Genomic DNA, 25,351 nt, shown 5'->3' with positions numbered 1-25,351 from the left:
GTTTGAGGAGTACACGTAAGTCCAACGGGTCGAGGGCTTCCTCGAGATCGCTCTCTTCGTCTGATGAGGACTCTGGTTGGGCGCGAATAACTTCAATCCTTTGTCTGGCTGATGGTGGATCTTCGTCAGCTGAGGTGTCACCACCGTCGTCTTGATGTGGGGTTTGCTCGGCGACCTTTGGCTTTTGGTCGTCTTGACGCGGTTTTGCTTGATTTTTTCGCTGATTCTTCCTGTCCTTGTTTCTGCTCCAACTGTTCTCGCTTTTTGGCTTCGGAGGAGGGATCTTAATTTCACCGCTTTCAAGTGAGGAGAGGAATTGCGCAAAAAGTGTTTTGCACTCTGAAGTGTCGTGACCTTTTACACCGTGGAGTTTGCATGATTTAGTAAGCCCTGGTGGGGTTCGGGAAGATCCTGCTGCCGAATCGACCTGGGCGACCGTGGCTGGTGCTGTTGCTCGGGGGGATTCACTTGGAGGATCGGTTTCCCGATGAAAGGTGTTCCACTTCTTCCCGTTTTCGTCGACGACGTAAAGGAGGCCGTTCTTACGGTTGTTTTTGTCACTTGGAGCATGTTGACGAGGTTCGACGTGAGCTGTGGCAGCGTTTTTAGGCGCTGATTGCTTCGCCGAGTTGTGCTTGCTCAAGATGGCTTTAGTGTTTTCTTCCATACGAATGAAGTTGTGAGAACGAGCAACGGCATCTTGCAACGTCGTGGCGGTGCATCGATAGAGATCTTCTCGGAACTTACATTCCACAAGAAGATTGTTCCTCAAGGCATCGACGGCGATGTGGTCTGGGATGTTGATTCTTGACACGACCGATTTAAACCGTTCCATGTAATCACGAAGATTCTGGTCCTTCGTTTGCTTGAGGTTCCAGAGAGTCGAAGCCGTTGCTTCACGTTTGGTGAACATGATGTAAGTCTTGAGAAACGCCGAGGAGAGCTCTTTGAAGCTTCTAATTGAATTCTCTTCGAGTCCCGAGAACCAGGTTAAGGCTTGCTCGTTGAGCGTTTCAATGAAAAGTTGGCAGTATCCCGCGTCTCTTTCATCGGGGGCAAGTCTGGCTCTCGCTACCGCAATATTAAAAGCTGTCAAATGCTCGACGGGATCTCCTCCTGGTTTGTATTCCGGGAGACGCAACTTGTCCATCTTTCGGAGTTTAACCTCCGTCAGTTCCTCGGTGAAAGGAGTACGCGATGTTGATGCGATGACGCTGTCAATCTCGGGTACTGCGCTCGTTGCTTGGTGGATCCTCGAACTCATTTGTTGGAAATTTAGTTTAAGCTCAGCGATTTCTCGGACCGTCGATGGATCTGACGTCATAGGAAGAGCCTCGGCGGCGAGGGTTTCCGCGAGTTGAAGAGTAGGATCGACTGGGTTCGTCGCTCGTCCTTCTGCCGGAGTAGGGGGTTTGTATTGAAGAGGTAACGACGGAGCGGTTGTGAGTTGCCGGTGGAGGCGCTAAGAGCAGCGACAATGGCGGCGAGCTGATCATTCGTCGTCTTCTGAACTTCTTCTTGATGAGCAAGTCGGGCTATGACTGAACTCATGAACTCCGACGAGAGGAGGGGAGGAGGCGGAGGAGGCGTGAGCGCTGGCTCCTCTCCTGAGGTATCTGGGTTCGTACCTCCGGTGGTCATATCGGTCTAGAAACGCTGGGTCTGTTGAGCTTCACGGTGGGCGCCAATTGTTTAAGGTGAGTTTGGTCTCGGATAAAGTAAACAATACTAAAAATGGGTCGAACAGAGGCGTTTATTAGATTTCGAGATGATGTTACAAAGGTGGAGAAAGTGAAAGCAAGCCGGAGCTCGTGGGAGCTTAAACCGGAAAAGTACAAATAGCAGAGAGATGATTATACGGATGATAAACCCTAATCTCGCCGCTAAGTTTGTGTAGCTAAGTGTCGATGCCTTTCTCCTTTGCTTTTCTCTCCTTTTATACTCTGTTCGATTACCTTAACCTAATCTCCTTTTACCGATTGGGCCTTGTCGGCCTTTCGGGCCTGACTAGGAGATGCTCGCTCTGAGCCGCTTAGTCGATGGATCCCGATTCGTTTGCTCTCTGCTTTGACTAGCAGCATTCCCTGGTTAAGCCGAAGCCTCGAGAATCGGCTTCTGAGCCGACGTCGACTCGGTTCGCTGGATTGAGCCCTTTGTTCGATGGACTTTGTGGATGGGTTAAATCCATCCCCAACATAAACGATGAAAGATAGTCGCAAATGGCAATCGCGTGGTAAGAGCCAAGAGGAGTTAGTGGAAGTAAAACACAAAGAAAGAAACTGTGTGTAATATTATTATGTTAAAAAAAAATAGATAGATAATGAATGATAAAAAGTAGGGAAGTTAACTGTTCTATTCTGTTCATAAGAGTTTCTGTCGACCAAATTTTATTTTATTTAAAGTGGTATTCTTAAATCGTTGTACTTGGATAAGTACGGGGAATATAATGTTTTAACGAATTTCTAGAGACGTTACCTAATAAATTGTACGGCATTGACTTAAAATATCAAAATGTATTTGTTAGGTGTAGGTGTCAAAGTAGGAATGTTCAAATGATCTTTTACACATTAGTAGAACTATCAACTATCAAGACCGGCGAAATCGTCGGTGTCGGTGTATGTGTGTGTTCTAGAAATTAAATGGTGGAAATTGACCGTATGGGATGATGATTTGTCAGTCGGTTCTTTTGTGAAACCGAGTGGCTTAGTCGTAAGCATACATTGTCTTTGATTATAGGCTTTTTGCAAAATTGACCTACAACTTAAAGCCAAACACAAAACTAACCTTTTTTTTTTTTGAAAATTGGTTTTGCCCTATTCACCCGCAAGTTCATATAATTCACGAAAATACCATCAATTTTTTCCTTTTTTTTCGAAAATGACATCTTTACTCTCTCACCAGTGCCGGTTTATTAGGGGGGACAAGCGGTGCGACCGTCCCGGGCCCAAGCCCGTGTCCCCCCGTATAATACTAATTAAGGGGTCCAATTTTTTATAAATTTATATTTTTATATATAAAAAATTATAAATATAATAAATAAAATTGAAAAGGGGCCAAATTATTTGATATGAAGATAGTTTTATTTTCATTACAAAATATTACTGTTTAAATTTTAAAAACATTTTAAATATTATCTACATATAAATTTTAGAGCGTAAAATTTTTTTTTTCGCCCTAGGGCCCTTAACACTATTGAGCCGGCCCTGTCTCTCACCCTCATCATCTTCAAGTAATTACAAGATTGCCATTGTTATCAATACCACAACCACCATGAACAACCAATTTGAAGCTCTTAATGCTCCCAAAATCGATTTACACTTCTTCCTTTTCCATTCTTGTGAACTAAACACAACATATCTCTCACTTTCTCTCCACAATGAACTAAAAAAACCCAAGATTTTGATTCTAAAATTTTTATGGTTCATAGAGTCATAGAAGCTAACGATTCTGGGTGGGTAACTTTCGTTTGTGATTCTGTGTGCTTGGAGAAGCCTTATGTATGCTAAGGAACTTATCTCACCAATTTAAGGTATGACATCGAGTTTTTTCCCAGATCTGTTCGTCAGACGACTTACTTGGGAAGTCGTCTGGCTGTAGACGACTTACCTGGAAGTCAACGCAGAGGTTATTTTTGCAATTGACTTTGAAATCTGTAACCTGAGACGACTGAAAGTTAAGTCGTCTACTATTGTTTGGTTTCAAAAAAAATTCCAAAGAACCTAGACGACTTACATTTCAGTCGTCATAGGTTAGTTTTGCAATTGACTGGATAATTTCAGAAGTTTGACTTCCCCAGACGACTTACATTTCAGTCGTCTGGCGAAAATTAAAATAATAATATTTTTTTAAAAGTAAACGACTTACAATTAAGTAGTCATAGGTTAGTTTTGCAATTGAAAAAAAAAACTTCAAAATTTAATTATACACAGACGACTTATAATTCAGTCGTCCACCAGACGACTTAATTGTAAGTCGTCCAGGATTTTTTTCCGAGATTCTGGTCAAACCTGGTAAATCCTGGACGACTTACATTTCAGTCGTCTCGTGGACAACTGAATTATAAATCGTCTGTATATAATTAAATCTTGAATTTTTTTTTTCAATTGCAAAACTAACCTATGACGACTTAACTGTAAGTCGTCTACTTTTAAAAAAAATATTATTATTTTAATTTTCACTAGACGACTGAAATGTAAGTCGTCCAAAAAGTCAAACTTCTGAAATAATCCAGTCAAATGCAAAACTAACCTCTGACGACTGAAATGTAAGTCGTCCAGCTTTTTTGGAGTTTTTTTTTAACCAAACAATAGTAGACGACTTAACTTTCAGTCATCCGAAATAACAGATTTAGAGGTCAATTGCAAAAATAACCTCTGCGTTGACCAGACGATGTATAGTTTTGTCGTCTAGACAACTTAGATTGAAGTCGTCCGCGTCTTCTCCGCTAGTTTTTAAGTCTTCTACGTTAGTTTTTCAATAACTTGTATTTTTAAGAGTGATAAGTAACTTCAAGATATGTAAAACTCATATTTACAAAATATGTTCTCTCCCTTAGTTTTACTAAATTTGACTAAGTTTTTCAACACAAACTTATAAAAAAATATGATATGCTTTGACTAGTTACTATTGTTTGTTTCCATCTCTTAAGTATTATTGTTATAGACAATAATGATGACTATTGTTATGAGTTGGAAGAATGGTTAAATGCTTCTTAAAATGTTGTATCAATATGAAGCTACCAACATTCTTGTTTATTAAGATGAGAAAAAGGCCATTGGAGTTTATTATTGCATATGAGAGATCCAAAGATAAGAAAAAGGCTACTGGAGTCTATTATTTCATTGATTTGTAAATGTGTAAACACATTGTTAGCACATTTAATACATCTTGGAAAACATTATTACTGATTTTATAAAAAATTCACAACTAAAAGAGTAGACATGCAATTCACAAAACAGACCACAAACAAAACTATTATAGATCATTCCTCTACAAAGACAAGCTTGGATTCCACTTGAGTAGACAAGACCAGACGACTTTTAAGAAGTCCAGACGACTTCTAAGAAGTCCAGACGACTTCCAGGAAGTTCAGACGACTTTGTCAGAAGACTTTTAGGAAGTTCAGACGACTTCCAGACGACTTTACAGGAAGTCCAGACGACTTTTAAGGAAGTCCAAACGACTTCCAGACGACTAACAGGTAAGTCGTCTCAGAAGTCTTCCAGATCTGAAAAACCTGCATATTAAATCCAGATCTGAAAAACCTGCATATTCAAAAACGTTCAAATGGCTTAAAAACAGAAAAAATGAGTGGAATATTAGATAAATCTACCTTTACAGAACACACAAAAATACATATCTAAAAATAATAGATCTACCTTTAAATTAGTGGAAGATAAGTACCATCTAATTAAAAACCTGCAAAAAAGAGAGATTAGTAAGAAAGACATGAGACAAAACTGAAAAATTCATATAAAGTTTGGTGTTTTCAAGTCAAAGAGATTAGAGTGGGTTTGGAGAGTTTTAGTTTGGGAAAAAAGTAAGAACTTTATACAACAAGAAGTTACCAAATGAAGAAAAATCAGACATAAGAACTTACCAAAACGCTCAGAAAAATCCAGACGACTTCCTGGAAGTCCAGACGACTTTGTCAGAAGACTTCCAAGAAGTCCAGACGACTTCCAGACGACTTCCAGACGACTAACAGGTAAGTCGTCCCAGAAGTCTTCCAGATCTGAAAAACCTGCATATCAAATCCAGATCTGAAAAACCTGCATATCCAAAAACGTTCAAATGACTTAAAAATAGAGAAAATGAGTGGAAGATTAGATAAATCTACATTTATAGAACACACAAAAATACATATCTAAAATTAATAGATCTACCTTTAAATTAGTGGAAGATGAGTACCATTTGATTAAAAACCTGCAAAAGAGATAGATTAGTAAGAAATACATGAGACAAAACTGAAAAATTCATATAAAGTTTGGTGTTTTCAAGTCAAAGAGATTAGAGAGAGGTTGGAGAGTTTTAGAATGATGAACATTACATTTTTGTTGAAGCCATTTGAGAGGAGGAGAGAGAATGTGTAATTTTTTCTTTATATAGGGAGACAAAAAATCCAATTAGGTTAAATATTTTTGACTCAGACGACTTCCTGAACGACTTACATTTCAGTCGTCTGGTGAAGAAATTAAAACAGACGACTTACATGTAAGTCGTCCAGAAGAGTTTAATATTTTTAGCGGGAAACTAAATATTTTTAGCGGGAAACTAAAATAGAAGACTTTCCAGACGACTTACAAGTAAGTCGTCTGGTTTAAATTATTTAAGCGGGAAAATAATTTTTTTAAAAAAATTTAAGCGGGAATATTTGGACGACTTACATGTAAGTCGTTTGTTTTAATTTCTTCACCAGACGACTGAAATGTAAGTCGTCCGAGTAAAATGATCCGGTTAGGTTAAAACGTACATTGGTAAAATTAAAGGTTCGGTACGATGTGGACGACTGAAATATACGTCGTCCGAGTAAATTATTCAACAGACGACTGAAATATAAGTCGTCCACACCCTAAACATAACCCCTAAACTTAATTATCTAATTAAACACTTCATAAAACCAAATCAAACTTGAAAAGTGTTTACTATACACAGAAATTAACACATATAGGTGAAAACTAATTTTTGAAAAAAATATTTTAGTTTTCCAAAATCTAACCCTAACAATACATACAATACTACAACATATGTTTGCCAAACTCCTAAACCAAAGTATTTCATGATTCACTACTTCCACTCATATATCTTCAAAACAAATCAATTTTATCATATCTTAATTTATATCACTTAAAACTGTTTATAATTACTTGATTTTTATTTTTCACGCATCAAAATATTTTTTTACAAGATTTATAAATTATTTTTAAAATAAACTGGTACCAGACGACTTACACTTCAGACGTCCAGACGACTTCCAACATCTCAGACGACTCAGACGATTTACTGGGGCTATATTCATAAAAATGGCTTCTGTTTTTTTGTTTGGTCACAAGGGGCTGAGCTGTAATTTCACTAGGCTTTTAGGTTAGTTTTGCATTTGATTCAAGTTTGGGTATAGGTTTGGGATTAAAATCAAGTTGTAGGTTAGTTTTGGCAAAAACCCCTTCATTATATACCCCTAAAGAGTCGTCTGTGTTCGCACACGGGGTCTTCTCTGATCTTCGTCTGCAGGTAAATTTTGGACCAATTACATATTTGACTTTTGTCTAGTCTTTTTTTTTTGGACAAATACTTTTGTCTAGTCAAATCTCATATTGTAAAGTTGCTTCGTTACTTGACATCCAAGAAGAACGCAAAGACTTCTGTTTCGAGCTTTGAAAATAGTATTTTAACCTCCCAAAAAGACAAAGTTTTAAATAGTAACGATCACAAATGTTACCAGAAACATAGACCGACAATCCTTATTAGCTTGATTTGTGTTTTATGAGAACTTTTCTTTACTTAGAACCATTCAAGTCGATTTTAGTTTCCATCTTCTAGATATCAAAGGTTTGGCTGAGCCTGACCGGATAAAAGATGTTCAAGCTTTAACGTTCAAAAGCATATCATATATTTATCTCCATGGAGCAATCAAAAACTATTTGTTATGACTTATTAGGACATGGTTGTTCAGAATTGGTTGGTGAATTAGAAAGAGCTTGCAATTTGACGGATAAATGTTTTTCTTATTCTCATTGGTATAACGAAACATTTTCTTTATTGGTACATTTTGATCTCCAACACGATAATAATAAAATACAATAACATTTCCTCGAATAGCAACATTATAGTAAAAACTGGTAATGACGTCGTCAAGAGAATATTCCGAGAACAAGCTGTCTTGATCCGATATCCATTCGTCAACTACTTCAATCTCTTGCGACGACGACGACGTTTCCTCGACGCATACCGCGTCTTCGTCACCGTAACCGACACGTTTCCCTGTTTCTTCAAGAACGTCTCCTCTCACTTGAATCCACTCGCCGTCACCTACCGTATCCCAATCCGGAACGCTTGAAAACTCATCTCCGGCGAGTTGCTTGATCCGATCAGCTGGTAAATCCCAGGACTCCAAGTAATCAGCAAAAGGGTCTTCGTGATCCATCGAAAGCGAGTGACTTTCGGAGGCTTCGCATGAGTTCCAAAACCGTTGATCCAACACAGTGCTCGGAGAACACGTACTGTGCAGATGAGACTCTTCGTCTTCGTCGAGGAAAGAATGTTTAAGCAACTCTTCCACCGTCCATCTCTGTTTCGGATCATTCTCCAAACAACTCACCAGAAAGTCCTTACCTTTCTCCGATATAAACTCAGGAATCTCCGGCGACTCGCCGGAGAATCCAATCTTATACATTGCAGCAACGACGTCGTTTAGCTCCTGCCAAGGGCTTGACCCAGTCATCATCTCGATCACCGTACACCCTAACGCCCACACATCAGCCGGAAACCTCTGTTCTTCGCCGCGAGCAACCTCTGGCGCCATAAACGCCGGTGTACCGGAAAATCCAGACTTTAAAACCGGTTTAGCACAACCCAAGTCAGCGATTTTGCATACGACGCCGTTTTCTTCGACGAGCACGTTCTGGCTCTTCAAGTCGCAGTGAACAATCCCTCTCTCGTGAAGATAACTCAGACCCCAGAGAATCTGACGCGTGTATGATCTGATCGCCGGCTCCGGCAACTTCCCGCCGGAGTTTTTGATTAAGTCGTGAAGACTCCCGCCGGAAACGTACTCCATCAGGAGATTGTAAACCAATCCTTCCTTCTCACGCGTTACATCAGAGCCTATGTACTTGACTATGTGTGGAGAGCTCAATGTAGACAAAATAGATTGCTCGTTTTGCAAGAACGCCGAGGAAGAGAAGTCGGCGGATTTGACGGCGAACATCTCACCGGAGTTTGAAACTGCTGTTGAGACGGTGGCGGTGGAGCCTCGACCGATGATTGGTCCTCTTGTCCAAGTAATATCCATTGGAACAGAGTAGGTATGAGGTTAGAGAGTTTGGAGAAATGATCTTTTAGGTTTTGAATTGTTTTAAGCAAATGGCTCATAAGAAGCTTATTATATAGTAGTGTACAAATTCATTTATATGTGTATGTGTTATGGGTATGTTGAAGTGTGTGTATGCGACTTTGGCATGGGTTCTGGTTCAAACTCGGAGACGACATTCTTTATACATTTTTTTCTTGATTTCTTCTTGTCCAATTATTAAGAGTCACTACTTTAAGCTTTTCTTTCACTTTATTTATGTTTAGATTACTATTTGTGTTCTGTGTTACAGCAGTTTCAAAACTCAAGATGACTGAATATTATGACATACAGACGTCACTTAATATGAGTTTTGAGTATATTGAGTATGATTCGCCAATGATAACAATACTTTTATTAGAAAAGGAAACAACTAAAAATCTAAGCATATGATGTGTATCTTTTTATTCATTGTTATATATTTTCTCCATTGTTAAAATATACTATATTTTATAAGATTTTCTAGATTTTTAAGTACTTTCATTGATTGATATTAATGAACTGTATATCTGATTGATTAAATGTATATTGAAAAACATAAGTAAAAATAAATAAGAAAATAATTGTAAATGTAAATGTTTATGGAGTATATTTTTAATATGCCTAAATCTTTTTAAGAGAGTTAATATTTATAATATCCCAAATCAGCATGGTATTGAGTTCAATGCAATATCATCCTGTGATCGAAGAACCGTTTAATGTTGCCAGTAGCTGCATGTTCATTAGCATTAAATTATTGATAATGTTACTTAATTGCAGAGTTTATTTTGAGTTAATTGTTGCATTTAGCACACTAACCTCACATATAGTAACGTACAGATTCTGGTAGCATTATATGTGTGAAACGAGCCCGTGGCGAGAGAGGAATGTGTAAAGACAGCTTCGACGGCATGAAGACAGAGTGGACGACGCCGTTACTTCGATCCTCCGCCATAAGTTTTAAATCACGTGACGGAAGCGCGTGGATCAAATCAAGTACAGACCATTTAACGTGGTAACGAGATTTAGCCACACTTACTTAAAAAGATTTATTAACGCATCAAAGTTTAAATTTAATTATTAAGTTTTTGTTTAATGGGCTGTAAAGAAGAAAACTGTGTGGTCGAATCTAAATGTGAATGAAGATGATAAATTGATAATGTCTTTAATTAGAATGCAAGCTGTGACAATTTATTTGGGTTGCTTTTGCTCCGAGGATACAGTTGTGAGTTCAGAGTTTACATTTTTTCGGTTATTAAATGTTTATAGTTTTGTAAGTTTTGGATGGGAAACGCGGATTCATGCATGTGATTTGGACAAAGGTGTGCCAGACTGGGAATACGTATATTTTTAACCGCAAGATTAAGGGTATATATAGAAAACTAAAGATGAACATATTTTATAAAAGTTGAGAAAACAACGTGTATTGCGTACTGATTAGTTATGGTAGGGGAAGTTATATATGGATTTGACTTCTTTTTAAAATGAAAGACATTATGAAGCAAGGCTTTTTCTACTTAGGTGACGGTTTGTAGTGAAGGCGACTTCTACCAATTGAATTTTGTATGGTCTTAGATCATTACATCATCTTTTTACCGGAAAAAAGACAAAAACGTTTGTATGGTCTTAGATCATTACATCATCTCAGTAAGTCTATGATTCTATGAAGCATGAAGGAATACATGAAGAATTCAATTCTTGGTATAGCTAGATATAAAGGATATTCTCACATTAGCTACTCCTCACTATAACTTCTCTTGTATTCTTCTACTCCTCACGAAGCATGCATTGTTGCTGAAACATGTTTTTCACATATGATACAATATATCTTTTAAGCAAAAAAAGGTATATTGTATCGATCATATATGTGAAAAACATGTTTCAGCAACAATGCAGGCTTCTTTTTAGTTCTGTTAGAGCCTAGTATACTACAAGAAGAATACAAGAGGTTCAGTTAAGTTTTCTTGCAACATTGTTGAAACTTAGAGGCAACAACCATAAACTATTCAGTTAAGTTTTCTTGGCAACAACCATAAACCCTTGTGAACCTTTTTAGAAGAAGAATGCCATATCTATACCTCAATCGTACATGTTGGGTGCATAACCAATTTACATTTATAAATTTGATTTCTAAACCCAAGCCCAATTATATCTTACAATTACATGAATAATGACCCATTTGTTGTTCAGCTTTGTTGATTGACAAAACCTTAAATCATGCCTCGTACGTATTATAAAACTTTCGCGTGGGTTCATACTTAACATGAAAATAAAATATGCAGACGTGCAGTATAATTCGTAGAGGTCAAAGTACAGCCAATAGAAGATTAAATGTTGAGTTTCAAAAGTAAAGTTGAAGGGTAGCAAATGCGAGAAAATAATTGACCACTTGACCTTTTGTACTTTGGGCATTTAGAATGTTACATTCGGAAATTTATATATTTCGGCGATAGGCGTACAAGAATTCGTAGTAACATTTTAAAAAATCAACATAAATTTTAAACTGATGAGTGAATATTTTTTTTGTATAATGTAAAACATTTTAAACAAATACTATTTCATTAACTAGTCCTACTGTTTTTTGTACTTACTTCTCATGCTCACTTGGATGAAGAAAAGAAAAATCCAGTACTTTTCGGTTCAAGTATGTTATGAGTATATATATATATATATAATAAGTTTAATTAGTTTTCTAACCAACTAAATGGATAATTATTTAAAACAGCTTTAAGTATTATTGTTGTTTAGGTTATACATTACTCGACGTATACACGACCTATAGGAGGTGAATTGCAATACAAAAACGTGAATGATGAAATTGAGTCAAAAGCTAACAACCATGTCGTGTCAAGAAGAGGGTACCTGTACGTAACTACGTATGTTAGAGCATGATTAATATGGGGTTTGGGGTTTTTATTGGAATATAAAGAACTGTTTTGATTTTTAAGAACTGGTTCTTAGTTTTTTTAATTAAAAATTAAGAGATGGTTTCTTATATTCCGTTAAAAACTTCCACTTTAAAAACTCTCATTAATCATGTCTTAATTTTCTGTCGTAGAATCTTCTCAAATACCTAGCGTGAAATTGCATGCATCAGTAACATTTTCTATTAGTTTTATATCCTCAATGAACATGCATCTTTACCGTTTGTAGACTACAAAGAGGTACGAGTTTTAATACACAAGTATACAGCTATCTTGTCGTATAATTTTGCCTCTATTAGAAATGTAAATCAATGTTTCTTCATTCTCACGACCAAATAATAAACCGATATTAAAATAAGCTGATTAAAAGAATGTACGCCTTTGCTTTTCCGTTCAACTCGCTTGACTTGCATTAGGTCAGCCTATGGGGGGGGGGGATGAATTCATGAACTATGTAATTTATTCGTATTCTTTAGACTTTAATCATCTCTTGCGGTAAAATCCATTTTGGTTATGGTCTAAATGCGTATAACTGTTTTTCTTTAATGGCTATATAATCATAAAATATTTATAAATTATAACCCCAAAAGCAAAATACATATCTAATCAATTGTTTCTCACCGCATTTCCAGCGTCAACTCTACTCGACGACAACTATAAACCCTAAGCCAACCTAATACTATCCTTACCAATCCCAAGTTCCCAACGATCACTCTCTCTCTATCTCTCTTTCCCTCACACAAACCAAAAAAGATCAAAAGAAAATGGCCCTCGTGAAGCTACTTGTAACCATCGCAATAACAACCGCAATCACAATCGCAGTCATCACCACCAGAACCACCCCCACAGTGGAACGCACGAGCTTTGATGCACCGGGTACGCAAACTATAAGGCCGAGCAGGTTCCTGGCTCAGAAGGAAGTAGGCGAGCGAAGCCCTAGCGCGGCGGACCATTGCAACAAGGATCCTGAGATGTGTAGCCTCTACGGAGGCGGAGGAAGCAACTCGACGGTGACGTGCTGCAACAACAAGTGCATAGACGTGGCCAGTGACGACAAGAACTGTGGCGCGTGTCAGAACAAGTGCAAGTTCTCACAGACGTGTTGTCGAGGCCAATGCGTTTACTTGTCTTACGACAAACGCCATTGTGGACAATGTAACCATCCGTGTGAGCAGGACGAGTTATGCGTCTACGGTCTCTGTAACTACGCGTGATCGATCCACCGGGCGGTGGCGTATTCTACTAACAAAGAAACTAAAGCTAATTAAAAGTCTATCTATACGTGAGCATATGTATTTACAATATTGGATGGTGCGTCCAATTAATTAAATAAGTGGTGTGTACCACACTGAATCCCATTATATTTTTGGGTATAAAAGGAAACGATTTTGTGGAACATATATACTTCAAGGCCAGCTCTGAGTAGTAGGCCGCTTAAATTCTATATACACATACTAGAAAAAGTGTGGCTAAGTGTAAAAACTTCACATTATATGGTTTGACAATAATAAAATAATGGAAGATATTTACTAATGAGCTATAGATGATATACATCGCACAATTTTCAAGTATTGCAAAAAGACATATATCTTGTTTCATTGTCCTTACTTTATATATACTATAGAACTAGGTGTTTTGCCCGCACATGTGGGCTTAATCCTTTTACAAATATTTATTAGCTTATTTTTTATTAATTCAAAAACCAGCATAATAACTTATTTTTTATGTTTTCAAAAAGCAAATCAAACATCAAATTATATATATATATATATATATATATATATATGACGAAAAATGTAATTAAAATATATATGTTTATTATTGTGTAGAAATTTTAAAAGAAAACATTCACATATTAGAAATATTTTAAAAAATATCTTTATACAAATTTAGTTGATTAATATTTAATTATGAATTTTTATATGTTATTTTCTTAACTTTTATAATTGAAAAAAAATTAAGATAACAACACAATATATAAGAATTATCTTATTTAAAAAAAATTCTAATATTATAAATAAAATTACATTTTTAATTATGTAATCAATTATATATAAAATTCGTTAAGGGTATAACATTGACTTTAACCACTTAATTTATTATAAATTGTAAAAATTTAAAATAAAAACACAATATATAAGAATTATCTTATTTAAAAAATATATAATATTATAAATAAAATTTCATTTTTAATTATCTAATTAATTATATATAAAATTCATTAAGGGTAACATTGACTTTAACCACTTAATTTATTATAATTTTTTTTATATCTTACTTTTAAATTTATAATTGAAAAATATGTTTTAAGTTAACAACAAAATATTATAAATAAAATTTCGTTTATAATTATGTAATCAATTATATATAAAATTCGTTAAGGGTATAACATTGACTTTAACCACTTAATTTATTATAAATTGTAAAAATTTAAGATAACAACACAATATATAAGAATTATCTTCTTTAAAAAATATATAATATTATAAATAAAATTTCGTTTTTAATTATCTAATTAACTGTATATAAAATTCATTAAGGGTAACATTGACTTTAACTATTTAATTTATTATAAATTTTTTTATATCTTACTTTTAAATTTATAATTGAAAAATATGTTTTAAGTTAAAAACAAAATATTATAAATAAAATTTCGTTTTTAATCATGTAATTAATTATATATAAAATTTATTAAGGGTAACATTGACTTTAACCACTTAATTTATTATAAATTGTTTTATATCTTACTTTTAAATTTATAATTGATAAATATATTTTAAGATAAAAACAAAATGTATAAGAATTATTTTTTAAAGATAATAATATTATTAATAGAAATTCGTTTTTGATTATATAATAAATTATATATAAAATTCATTAAAGGTAGTATATTGCTCTAACTTTCAATGTGAGAGCTCCGTTGTTAAAATTTACTTTGCAAATAATAGTATAGATAGCAAGAATATTATTTCAAAGTTTGTGAAAGTTAACACAAAGAACCATATTGAATAAATAAGGTAACGCATGTTACATACGAAGCCACCTAAAAACATTAGAAACCATTCAAATACCAATACAAATAAAACAATTATTCAAAATGTCATGTGGTTATGAATTGATTTTCCCATAAAATTACGTGAGAAATAAGTGTGACCGGTCAAACATTCGGTTATTCCCGAAAACACCCCTAGCGATTGGCGATGGCAGCTCCTGCAGTGGAAGCAACCGCCGCAACCGCGCTGCGCTCTGTCATTCTCAGGGCTCGTACGGCGGCGGAGCGCGTAGGAAGAGATCCGGAGCGGGTAAGAGTCGTCGCCGTCTCCAAGACTAAACCAGTCTCACTTATCCGCCAAATCTACGACGCCGGCCACCGCTGCTTCGGCGAGAATTACGTTCAAGAATTCATCGACAAAGCTCCACAGGTTCCTCCCTCTAATCATCGAAGATTTCTCATTTTTTGTTGAATCTAATAGAGATTGTTCTCGTTTCACTTTGATTGTTCAGCTTCCGGAAGATATAGAGTGGCATTTCGTGGGACATCTACAGAGCAACAAGGCCAAAACTTTACTAGGTGTGTGACTTTAAATTTCCCCATCTTGAATAATAAAGCTCCAAGTTTTTGTAATTCGAGTCCCCATTTATTCAGGAGTTAAGTGAAAGTGAGAGTCTTTTAATCAACTGTTTGCAGCTGGAGTCCCAAACTTGGCAATGGTTCATGGTGTCGATGGAGAAAAGGTGATCTTACATCCCCTGATAACTCTCTCTTGTATTGTATGATTAGATTCTTCAAGTTACTCGAGTTTTGCTAGGTGTTCTGTGAGTTAGTTCCTGCAACTACTTTGGTTGGAACGTTGACAAATGTGGCTTATAAGATGCACCAGTTCGGTTCACTAAAGATGTTTTTTCGTTGGGTGTTATTCTGGTGCAAATTGTCACAGGTAGCAAATCATCTTGATCGAGCTGTTTCAAGTCTTGGGAGACACCCACTTAAGGTTTTGGTCCAAGTCAACACTAGCGGAGAAGCTTGTGAGTATTTTTTTTATTACCCACCGAGCTTTCATTCCTGTAAAGTTGATTTCTTTTCTCCAGCTTCATACAGTGGCTAACTCTTTGTTCCTGAAAATCGATGCAGCTAAATCTGGGGTAGAGCCTTCTAGTGTTGTGGAGCTAGCAAGACATGTGAATATGCACTGCCCAAATCTGGTGTTCTCTGGTTTAATGACTATTGGGATGCCTGACTATACTTCTACTCCAGAGAACTTCAGGGTATGTTACTTCATCTACTCTGTTGAATGCTTCTTTCAGTTTCAGATAAGGCTCTTGTTCAACTACCACAACATACAAACTTCTCGGCTTTCTCGATTATTTTGCTTACCAAAGTTCTTTGCTGTTCTCCCTATAATCTGGACCAGACACTTACAAACTGTCGAGCTGAGGTCTGCAAGGCACTTGGAATGTCTGAGTATCAATTTGAACTGTCTATGGGCATGTCTGGTGACTTCGAACAAGCGGTAATATCTTTGTCTCTCTTATAAAACCCACCCAGAGATGCAGCCAAGCTGACGTAGAATCATTTTGAATGTCTTCTTTTTACTTTCTTGATCTTCCAAGTAACTATAAATGTGGAAGATGATCTTTGACTGTTTTTGTTTTTTAACTCATGGAACTGCAGATTGAGATGGGAAGCACCAACGTGAGGGTTGGTTCCACTATTTTCGGACCAAGAGATTACCCCAAAAAATCAACTTAGTTACTACATTGTTCAAAACGATTGTACTTGTAAGATTATGTATAATTTATTCGTTTTGTGGTTAAAATAATGTGTATTCACAAGTTACTTTATAGAAATTAACACATTGTTATCAACCAAATCAACATATTGAACCAAGTTTCGTGAATGATTTACTAGTTTTTTGTCATTACTAACTAACTGATGCATAAGTTTGTATAACCTTCAATTGAACCTATTTTCATTCGAATGCTATATTAGTTTGTTTTGTCATCACTAATCACTAACTAACCTTAGTTTTTTCTTCCTGCTATTCTCAAATGTTTATCTGTTTTCTAGTTTCGCCACGGTTTCTAATTTTACTCTGCACTAATAACTGTTAGTAAACCAATGAAGAAAAGCAAACCTAATCCCTGGAAGCTTAATTCTCAGGATGTGTAATCAAGTTTATTTGCGTAACTGAGACTATTATTACTTTATAGTAACGTGTTGCTGTTTGTACACATATGGATATGATTATCTAGATCCTGCACTGAAGCGATTTGGGTAATGGTAAAGTAAGGAGGTGGGCGTACCAAATGGTAGAGATTGTCAAACAAGTAATGGACCACGTGCCAAATTATGTGGTTCAAGAGCTATTTCCTTCCCTTAGATACCGAATCTTCATTTATGTTTTTCCCATCTTTTATTGTTCATTTTGTAACTTTGTATGACGTAAACGAAAACTTCCAAAAAGATATGGTTCGCAAAATATCGACCAAAAGATGGTCCTCAGTCCTCGCATACCCCATACTGAGCCTTGCAGTAGCTGCTACGACCACACAACGTCCGACGAAAAAAGCATGACCATATAAAATCTAAATGTAATTTTATCTATAAAGACAACATAACATAACAGCATCTTTATATGTTCAAACAAAAAATAAATAATGTTCTATAAGTATTTTTAGCAAAAAAAATAAAATAAACATTTCTTTTAACGGTTAGGAAATGTATAGTCAAGTTGTTAAATTTTCATATATGTGATCTTTATTTGTCAGAGTTCTTCTTTTGAAGATATTTGTCAGAGTTCCTTGATTCGAATAAATCATGTTTCCGCGTTGTAAGATTAATTGTAGATCAAACATTGTTAAGTCAGCCGAGTTGTGTCAGCCTAATGGTAAAAAAGCTCTAACATGAGTTTTCGTTCTGGTTCTATTCACCTTGCCCACCTAGTCATACCATTTTGATGGATTAGTTGCATACATGGCCGGACCAGGATAGAAGCCCATCAAGCATGTGTTTGGGACCTGACGAAAATATAGATTGTTTTAGGGCCAATAAAAATCATAAAGAGCATATAGCTCTACTGGAAACATTCTTCTAACAGTGGAAATGAACCAGGGTTCAAACGTCCCCACCTGCATCTTTTAAATATTTTTGTTGGTTTTTAGAAACAAAAGGGCCAAAAATATTTTTTGCTTGTGGGCCAATATTTTTCAGGCCCGGCCCTGGTTGCATACTTAAATGTAAGGATTCGTATGATTAGTTTTCAGGACTTTAAGAAATTTGGAATATCTACAGTTATAAGAATATACTAGATTTTGACCCGCGCAGGCGCGCGGGTGTATATTTTAAAAAATATGTTGATATTTGTTTTTCATGTAATTATTAGGATTTGGAAAAATGAATCCGAAGAACATAACCGATACCGATCCAAAGATATAGTACCAAACCCAAACATAAATTGATTAAATATTCTAATTATTCAAAATTTTGTTATTTAGAGAACCGAATCTGATCCGAACCGAAGTATTTAGGTATCCGAATTTATCTAAAAATAGATTTATATACTTATATATATTAATTATTTTTAGATTTAACGTATATAAAACATCAAAAATGATACTTTTAAATTGGTTTAAATACTTGAAAATATATATAGATAGTCAAAAGTAAATATCTGAAATAGTTAAAGTATACTCAAATCACCAAAAATACTTAAAATAATTATTGATTTCGTATCCAAAATTTTAAATCAAGCCAATTGATATGTTAAGTTTAAGTATTATGACATATGTTATTCAAATTTATACGTAATATATTATTTTATTTATACATTTTTAGAAATTTAAAATATATAGTGATTTAAGACTTTAAAAATAATTTAAATTAGTTATCCAAACCCAAACCAAACCCGCAAAGATCCAAATCGAACTCAAACCAAAATTTAGAAACATTCTAATAAGGCTGAAATCTTTGACCTCGAAAACTCAAAATACAAACCGATCAGAACTAAACCCGTATGGGTATCCAAAAGCCCATCTCTAGTCATTATTATATATCGTGTTTTATCATCATATAATTAATCGTATTTTATATGTACCATCATATAAGTAATCATATAATTAATAGTATTTTATACATACCATCATATAAATAATTACATATATTATATTTTTAAAACTTAATATGAAATATGAAAACCATAATTTGAGTTGGTATTTCAAATTGGGCTTTGTATTATATTTTTCTTATATATATTGACAATATTTTTTTATAATGGTTATTGAAAAATAGTTTAGTAAAAATTCATTTTTGAATATATGTATATTTTTGAATCAATTTTTGATATAAATCAAATTTGAATTATTATTTTGATTTGAAATATGTATATAAAGTTTAAATTTTGTTTTATGGTTAGTTTAGAAAATTTTTTTTTAGGGAATTAGATTGACCCATTTTGGTATATTTTAAAAGTTGCATAGATAACTTTCAATTTTTAAAAAAAACATAAGCCATTACTTTTTTTCTTAATACTACTATCCTTGTTTTCAAACAAAAATATTTTTTTTAAAAGACTGCAATCCATGTTTCCAAACACTCCAAATTTTTAAAAGTCCTATTCAAGTCTCCAAACACTCCAATTTTGTACTTGAGTTTTAATAAGATAGATTATCAATTCAACTTGTTAGGCACAAAATCTAGAACCAGAAAACCTGATCCGATGTGAAAAATTATTTGCAAAATCTTATAGGATGGTATGAAACATATTGGAACCCAAATTTTTATTAACCAAACCCGAATGGATAACCAAAAAAATCTGAAATTAATAGTCACTACAAAAATTAAAATAAATATAAGTATTTTAACTAATCAATTTAATGTTTATCTTGATATGATATACAAAATAAATATTAAAAATTTAGATAAATATCTTAAATACTCAATTAGTTATAAATAATTACTTCATTAATTTGTTCGTTGAAATAACAAGTCTACTCTTTCTATAAGGTAATGTATATTTACAAATGATATTTGTTTTCATGTTTGATTTAATATTTTATTGTTATTTTATCAATACAATTTGTGTTGGATTAATTTCTATTCAATTTAAGTACTTTTATTTATGTTTTGTTTTAATTTATTTTTTTACTTTGGATATATCCGAACCAAACCAATATATCAGAATCCGAACACTATATGATTACTTTATGGGTTTTAGGATACAATACAAATTTGAACTGAGTCCGAAGTGTTATTTTCTGAACCCGATCCATATTAATAAAATATTAGAATGAGATCTAGTAGTGTGAATAAAAAAACCGAAAATTTGAAATAGTCGATCCGGACTTCAACGTCTGTGCCTACGACTGATAATAAAACATACTTATTAATATGGTACTTTTAGCCGACTTAATTAAATTTTTGCTGTAAAAATTGGATTATGTAGTTAATGAAGGATTTTTATGTTTTTACATTAAACTAGTTTCAAGTTTAACTACAACAAATTAGTTAATTTATAATTTTATATTCTTTTGTTTTATATTACTAATTTTAATGTTTTAATATATAGTAATATATATTAAAAATTATCATATATGTATCACCTATTTTTTTCGTCAACTAAATGTATAATATTTTCCAGCTATTTTTTTATACAATTTGACAAAATATTTGGAAAGAGAATTATATAAATTGAGTTAAAAAAAAAAGGAAACTCACCAAGAAAAGACCTAATAAGACACGTGACGTCCGGATCACAACCACACAAAAAGTTCATATAAATAAATAAATAAATAAATAAATTTGTGACGTCTCTCGTCTATGGCCGTTCACTCATCTCCTTATCTATTTAAAGCCATTCAATCTCCCCGAATCATACTATCAGCAAAATACCCCGAAAAAAAAGAAGCTGATCTCTCTAAGATCGAAAACCCACATCGAAAGATCTCTCCTTTTCGAGTTTTACATTCCGTAGATTCAGCTGTTTTGAGGGTCGGGTTCGTTCTCCTGTCTATCTTCTCTCTGGCGTTTGATCTTCGGCAATCACGGCTATACACGGGACATCACGGGGTGTTAGCTTTCATGTCCATCTTGTACGCAAGGGTTGTTTAATCGAGACTAATCCTTTGCCGCACGGAGGACGTGGAGCTCTGCCGTCTGAAGGCGGCAGCCCTTCTGATCTCCTCTTTTTAGCCGGAGGCGGTTCCAAAATCATCTCTTTCCTTTTCCATTAGGTTTTAGGGTTTAGGGTTTCTATAAGACTTTTGTTTATTTCCTTTTTTGCTGTTTCGTGTGGGGGAAGTCTTTCTGTCTGTCTGAGAATGTTGAAAATCAAGAGGGTTCCGACTGTTGTGTCTAATTACCAGAAGGATGAGTCTGCTGATGAATCCGTCGGCTGTGGACGGAACTGCCTCGGTGCTTGTTGTATTAACGGTATGCTTTGAAGCTAAATTGTTGCTTTTTGGTAAAAGTTTCCTGTTTTTAATTCATCTTTTTTGACGATTTCTATTGATGGGTTTGTTCAGGGGCAAGGCTTCCGTTGTACGCATGCAAGAAGCTGGATAAATCTGGCGCCGGAGAGAAGCCGGTGGCTTTTCTTGAGTCCCTCGTCCTCGGAGAGGTAGAGCATAAACAACATGAGTCCCTTGGTGTTTGGTTTGTAGATTTATGTGGTTTGAGTGAGGCTAATCATTATAATATCACTTCTTCTTGTTTCAGTGGGAGGATAGGTTCCAAAGAGGACTCTTTCGCTACGATGTCACTGCCTGCGAGACCAAAGTAAATGTCTTTCTTAACTTTAGAGTTGATATCTGAAGGCAATGTTGTGATGTTTGTTTGTTTCTATGGAATCCAAGATGTGTTTCGCATTGTTCTTAAGATTGTCTCTCTGGTTGTTTTAGGTGATCCCGGGGAAGTATGGTTTCGTTGCTCAGCTAAACGAGGGTCGTCACCTGAAGAAGAGGCCAACCGAGTTCCGTGTAGATAAGGTTTTGCAGTCTTTTGATGGCAACAAGTTCAACTTCACTAAAGTTGGCCAAGAAGAGCTGCTCTTCCAGTTTGAAGCTGGTGAAGATGGCGAAGTTCAGTTTTTCCCGTGCATGCCTCTTGACGCTGAGAATTCTCCCAGTGTTGTTGCCATCAATGTAAAGAATCTGTGCAGAGACTGATTTATTTTTTCGATAGTACTTGTTATGAATCTAAAGATTAATTCTTTATTGCCTTTTTAACAGGTTAGTCCAATCGAGTATGGTCACGTGCTGCTGATTCCTCGTGTTCTTGACTGCTTGCCTCAAAGGATCGATCACAAAAGCCTTTTGCTTGCACTTCACATGGCTGCCGAAGCTGCTAATCCTTACTTCAGACTCGGTTACAACAGCTTGGGTGCTTTTGCCACTATCAACCATCTTCACTTTCAGGTATATGGTCATGCTTTTCCCATTGGAGTTTGGTTCTTTAGTTTATGTTTTGCGCCAAGTTTTCTCAGATGAGTTTTGTCTGATTGGTTTGGTGGTGATTATCTTGGAAACAGGCATATTACTTGGCCATGCCTTTCCCATTAGAGAAAGCTCCTTCCAAGAAGATGGTTACTACTGCTAGTGGTGTGAAAATCTCAGAGCTTCTGAGTTACCCTGTGAGAAGTCTTCTCTTTGAAGGTGGAAGCTCTATGCAAGACCTATCTGATACTGTATCAGATGCTTGCGTTTGTCTCCAGAACAACAACATTCCTTTCAACATTCTCATCGCTGATTGTGGAAGGCAGATCTTCTTGATGCCACAGGTATCACTTTAACTTGCAAACAGTTGGATCACACTTGGGTTTTGAATCCATCGAATGAAAATAACATTTTGAATGTGTAAATTGCAGTGTTACGCAGAGAAGCAGGCTCTAGGTGAAGTAAGCCCGGAGGTGTTGGAGACGCAAGTGAACCCAGCTGTGTGGGAGATAAGTGGTCACATGGTGCTCAAGAGGAAAGAGGATTACGAAGGAGCTTCGGAGGAGAACGCATGGAGGCTGCTAGCAGAAGCTTCTTTGTCAGAGGAAAGGTTCAAGGAGGTTAATGCTCTCATCTTTGAAGCCATAGGTTGTAGTTACCAAGAGGAGGAGCTTGAAGGAACCGTAGTTGAACAGGACAACCCTAGTGGCAGTGTTAACCAGAAAAGCAACCGAACCCATGGAGGTCCTATCACCAACGGGACTGCCTCTGAGTGCCTTGTTCTTCAGTGAACAACGGTGGCAGTGTGGTTTTTATGTATAATTAGTCTTGTATAATATGCATAAATAAGCAAACTCTCTTGGCAGTTGCATTTGAAACTTGTTGGTGTTTTCTTATGATGGTTATGGGTGTTGTGCCCTAGACTTGCTTGCTCCTTTTCTGGTTGTAAGTTTATGTTTTGGATGATGCATATGTTCTCCTTGCTGGTGATTATCCCTTATATATTAATTGAGGAACATTTGAAAAGATGTAACCTCAATTTTGTATTAATTAAAAGAGGCCCCAATGCATAGGTGGCACTCAATTAGGTAGTCAATTACATTCAATTGAAAAATAAGTAGGTCCACATTCGATTTGTATATGTTGTTAGATACATAAATTGGTCAAACTATATGATATAATGATATGATATGATATTTTCTTTCCTTAAATAAAACCTACGGAATTACCATAAATGACTAATATATATATGACAATTAATGAGTTTAATAATAAAGATTTGATAACAATGTATATCTCCTTCATCATTTTTTGTTTAATTTTATATTATTAAAATAAATTAAACAATCAAATTAGCTATAAAAATAAAATTTAGATTTTTTCGTATATGTTATATTTTAAATTTTTAAAAACGACAATAAATGACTAAAACTATTAAAATTATTATGTTAAAAATTAATGATCAATGGTTTAACATTTTTATTATAAGAAGATACACATGATTTTAAAACCATATGAGTAAAAAAATATCATTTAATAATAAATATATATATATATATATTAAACACTATATACCATAAGATTACATAAATATTTTAATATTAAAACTTTCAATGAATTTTCAAGAACATTTATAAATTATAAACTTATTAAAGATTTCAGATTGAAAATTTTGTTATCGATGATTTAAATATTTTGTTATAAAACGATATGAACGATCATAGAACCATATGATTATAAATTCTTATTTAATAAATAACTATACAAAATATACTATTTCTAGAAAAATAGGTTGGTCCATCTTAACTTATATTACACTTTTTATTAAACTAACTATCGAATTGATAAATAACGTACCAAAAAATGTTTTGCACTTTCCTTAAATAAAAGCTACGAAATTACCTAATATGATTAACGTATATGTGAAAATTAATTATAATGAATAATAAATATTTGATAACAATTTTTGTATCTTAGTTCTTTTTTTAATTTTATATTATTAAAATATATTTAAAAATCACATTAAATATATAATAAAAACATTTTTAATTTTTCTTATATGTTATATTTTGAATTTTTCAAAACGTCTATAAATTATTAGAAATTTGAAGATCCCCACTCTGAAAATTTTGTGATCAATAGATTATTTTTTTTGTCATAATAAGTTACAAATGATCATAAAATTGTATTAATATGAACTTTTATTTAATATTATAAGAAGATACACATTATTTTAAAACCATATGAGTAAAAAATATCATTTAATAATAAAACATATATATATATATATATTATACTATATACCATAAGATTACATAAATATTTTAATATTAAAACTTTCAATGAATTTTCAAAAACATTTATAAATTATAAACTTATTAAAGATTTCACATTGAAAATTTTGTTATCGATGATTTAAATATTCAGTTATAAAATGATATGAATGATCATAGAACTGTATGATTATAAATTCTCATTTAATAAATGACTATATAAAACATACTATTCTTAGAAAAATAGGTTGGTCCATCTTGACTTACATTATATTTTTTATTAAACTAACTATCGAATTGATAAATAATCTACCAAATTTTTTTTGCACTTTCCTTAATTAAAAGCTACGAAATTACCTAATATGATTAACGTATATATGAAAATTAATTATTATGAATAATAAATATTTGATAACAATTTTGGTATCTTAGTTCTTTTTTTTTAATTTTATATTATTGAAAGATATTAAAAATCACATTAAATATATAATAAAAACATTTATATTTTTTCTTATATGTTATATTTGAATTTTTCAAAACGTCTATATATTATTAGAAATTTGAATATTCCCACTCTGAAAATTTTGTGATCAATAGATTATTTTTTTGTTATAATAAGTTACAAATGATTTATGAATTTTTATTTAATAAATATTCAAACTAAATAATATATATATATA

General features: G+C 34.0%; 4 protein-coding genes across 4 annotated transcripts; 3 read left to right on the top strand and 1 right to left on the bottom strand.

The window, feature by feature from the left end:
- Positions 1–7,305: 7,305 nt before the first annotated feature.
- LOC106375665 (mitogen-activated protein kinase kinase kinase 18) lies at positions 7,306–9,738 on the bottom strand. Its single transcript, XM_022717481.2, has one exon. It carries the CDS (start codon positions 9,008–9,010, stop codon positions 7,637–7,639), a length of 1,374 nt encoding a protein of 457 aa, XP_022573202.2. The 5' UTR covers positions 9,011–9,738; the 3' UTR covers positions 7,306–7,636.
- Positions 9,739–12,014: 2,276 nt separating this feature from the next.
- On the top strand, positions 12,015–13,430 carry LOC106375674 (stigma-specific STIG1-like protein 1). The gene has a single exon (XM_048742603.1). It carries the CDS (start codon positions 12,735–12,737, stop codon positions 13,182–13,184), a length of 450 nt encoding a protein of 149 aa, XP_048598560.1. The 5' UTR covers positions 12,015–12,734; the 3' UTR covers positions 13,185–13,430.
- Positions 13,431–15,067: 1,637 nt separating this feature from the next.
- Positions 15,068–16,871, top strand: LOC106375688 (pyridoxal phosphate homeostasis protein-like). The gene is made up of 7 exons (XM_013815667.3): positions 15,068–15,392; positions 15,475–15,541; positions 15,659–15,705; positions 15,909–15,996; positions 16,103–16,236; positions 16,383–16,481; positions 16,643–16,871. The coding sequence occupies exons 1-7, from the start codon at positions 15,171–15,173 to the stop codon at positions 16,718–16,720; spliced, it is 735 nt and encodes a 244-aa protein (XP_013671121.2). The 5' UTR covers positions 15,068–15,170; the 3' UTR covers positions 16,721–16,871.
- A 3,911-nt stretch (positions 16,872–20,782) lies between these two features.
- Positions 20,783–23,391, top strand: LOC106444877 (GDP-L-galactose phosphorylase 1). Its single transcript, XM_013886300.3, has 7 exons — positions 20,783–21,397; positions 21,490–21,584; positions 21,683–21,742; positions 21,865–22,107; positions 22,195–22,380; positions 22,494–22,742; positions 22,830–23,391. Exons 1-7 carry the CDS (start codon positions 21,286–21,288, stop codon positions 23,187–23,189), a joined length of 1,305 nt encoding a protein of 434 aa, XP_013741754.1. The 5' UTR covers positions 20,783–21,285; the 3' UTR covers positions 23,190–23,391.
- The last annotated feature ends 1,960 nt before the right edge of the window (positions 23,392–25,351 follow it).

The sequence above is a fragment of the Brassica napus genome, chromosome A1 (assembly GCF_020379485.1).
Source record: "Brassica napus cultivar Da-Ae chromosome A1, Da-Ae, whole genome shotgun sequence".
Lineage (NCBI taxonomy): Eukaryota > Viridiplantae > Streptophyta > Magnoliopsida > Brassicales > Brassicaceae > Brassica > Brassica napus.
The sequence above is the reverse complement of the archived record's forward strand: the minus strand, read 5'-3'. Positions and strand labels throughout refer to the sequence as shown.

Bases quoted from the DNA above. Each gene is read 5' to 3' on its own strand.
- LOC106444877 (XM_013886300.3), top strand. From the start codon at position 21,286: ATGTTGAAAATCAAGAGGGTTCCGACTGTTGTGTCTAATTACCAGAAG. The intron at 21,398-21,489 runs GTATGCTTTGAA...GGGTTTGTTCAG, and splicing joins CGGTGCTTGTTGTATTAACG to GGGCAAGGCTTCCGTTGTAC. The intron at 22,108-22,194 runs GTAAAGAATCTG...CCTTTTTAACAG, and splicing joins CCAGTGTTGTTGCCATCAAT to GTTAGTCCAATCGAGTATGG.
- LOC106375665 (XM_022717481.2), bottom strand. From the start codon at position 9,010: ATGGATATTACTTGGACAAGAGGACCAATCATCGGTCGAGGCTCCACC.
- LOC106375688 (XM_013815667.3), top strand. From the start codon at position 15,171: ATGGCAGCTCCTGCAGTGGAAGCAACCGCCGCAACCGCGCTGCGCTCT. The intron at 15,542-15,658 runs GTGTGTGACTTT...AACTGTTTGCAG, and splicing joins CAAGGCCAAAACTTTACTAG to CTGGAGTCCCAAACTTGGCA. The intron at 16,237-16,382 runs GTATGTTACTTC...AATCTGGACCAG, and splicing joins CTACTCCAGAGAACTTCAGG to ACACTTACAAACTGTCGAGC.
- LOC106375674 (XM_048742603.1), top strand. From the start codon at position 12,735: ATGGCCCTCGTGAAGCTACTTGTAACCATCGCAATAACAACCGCAATC.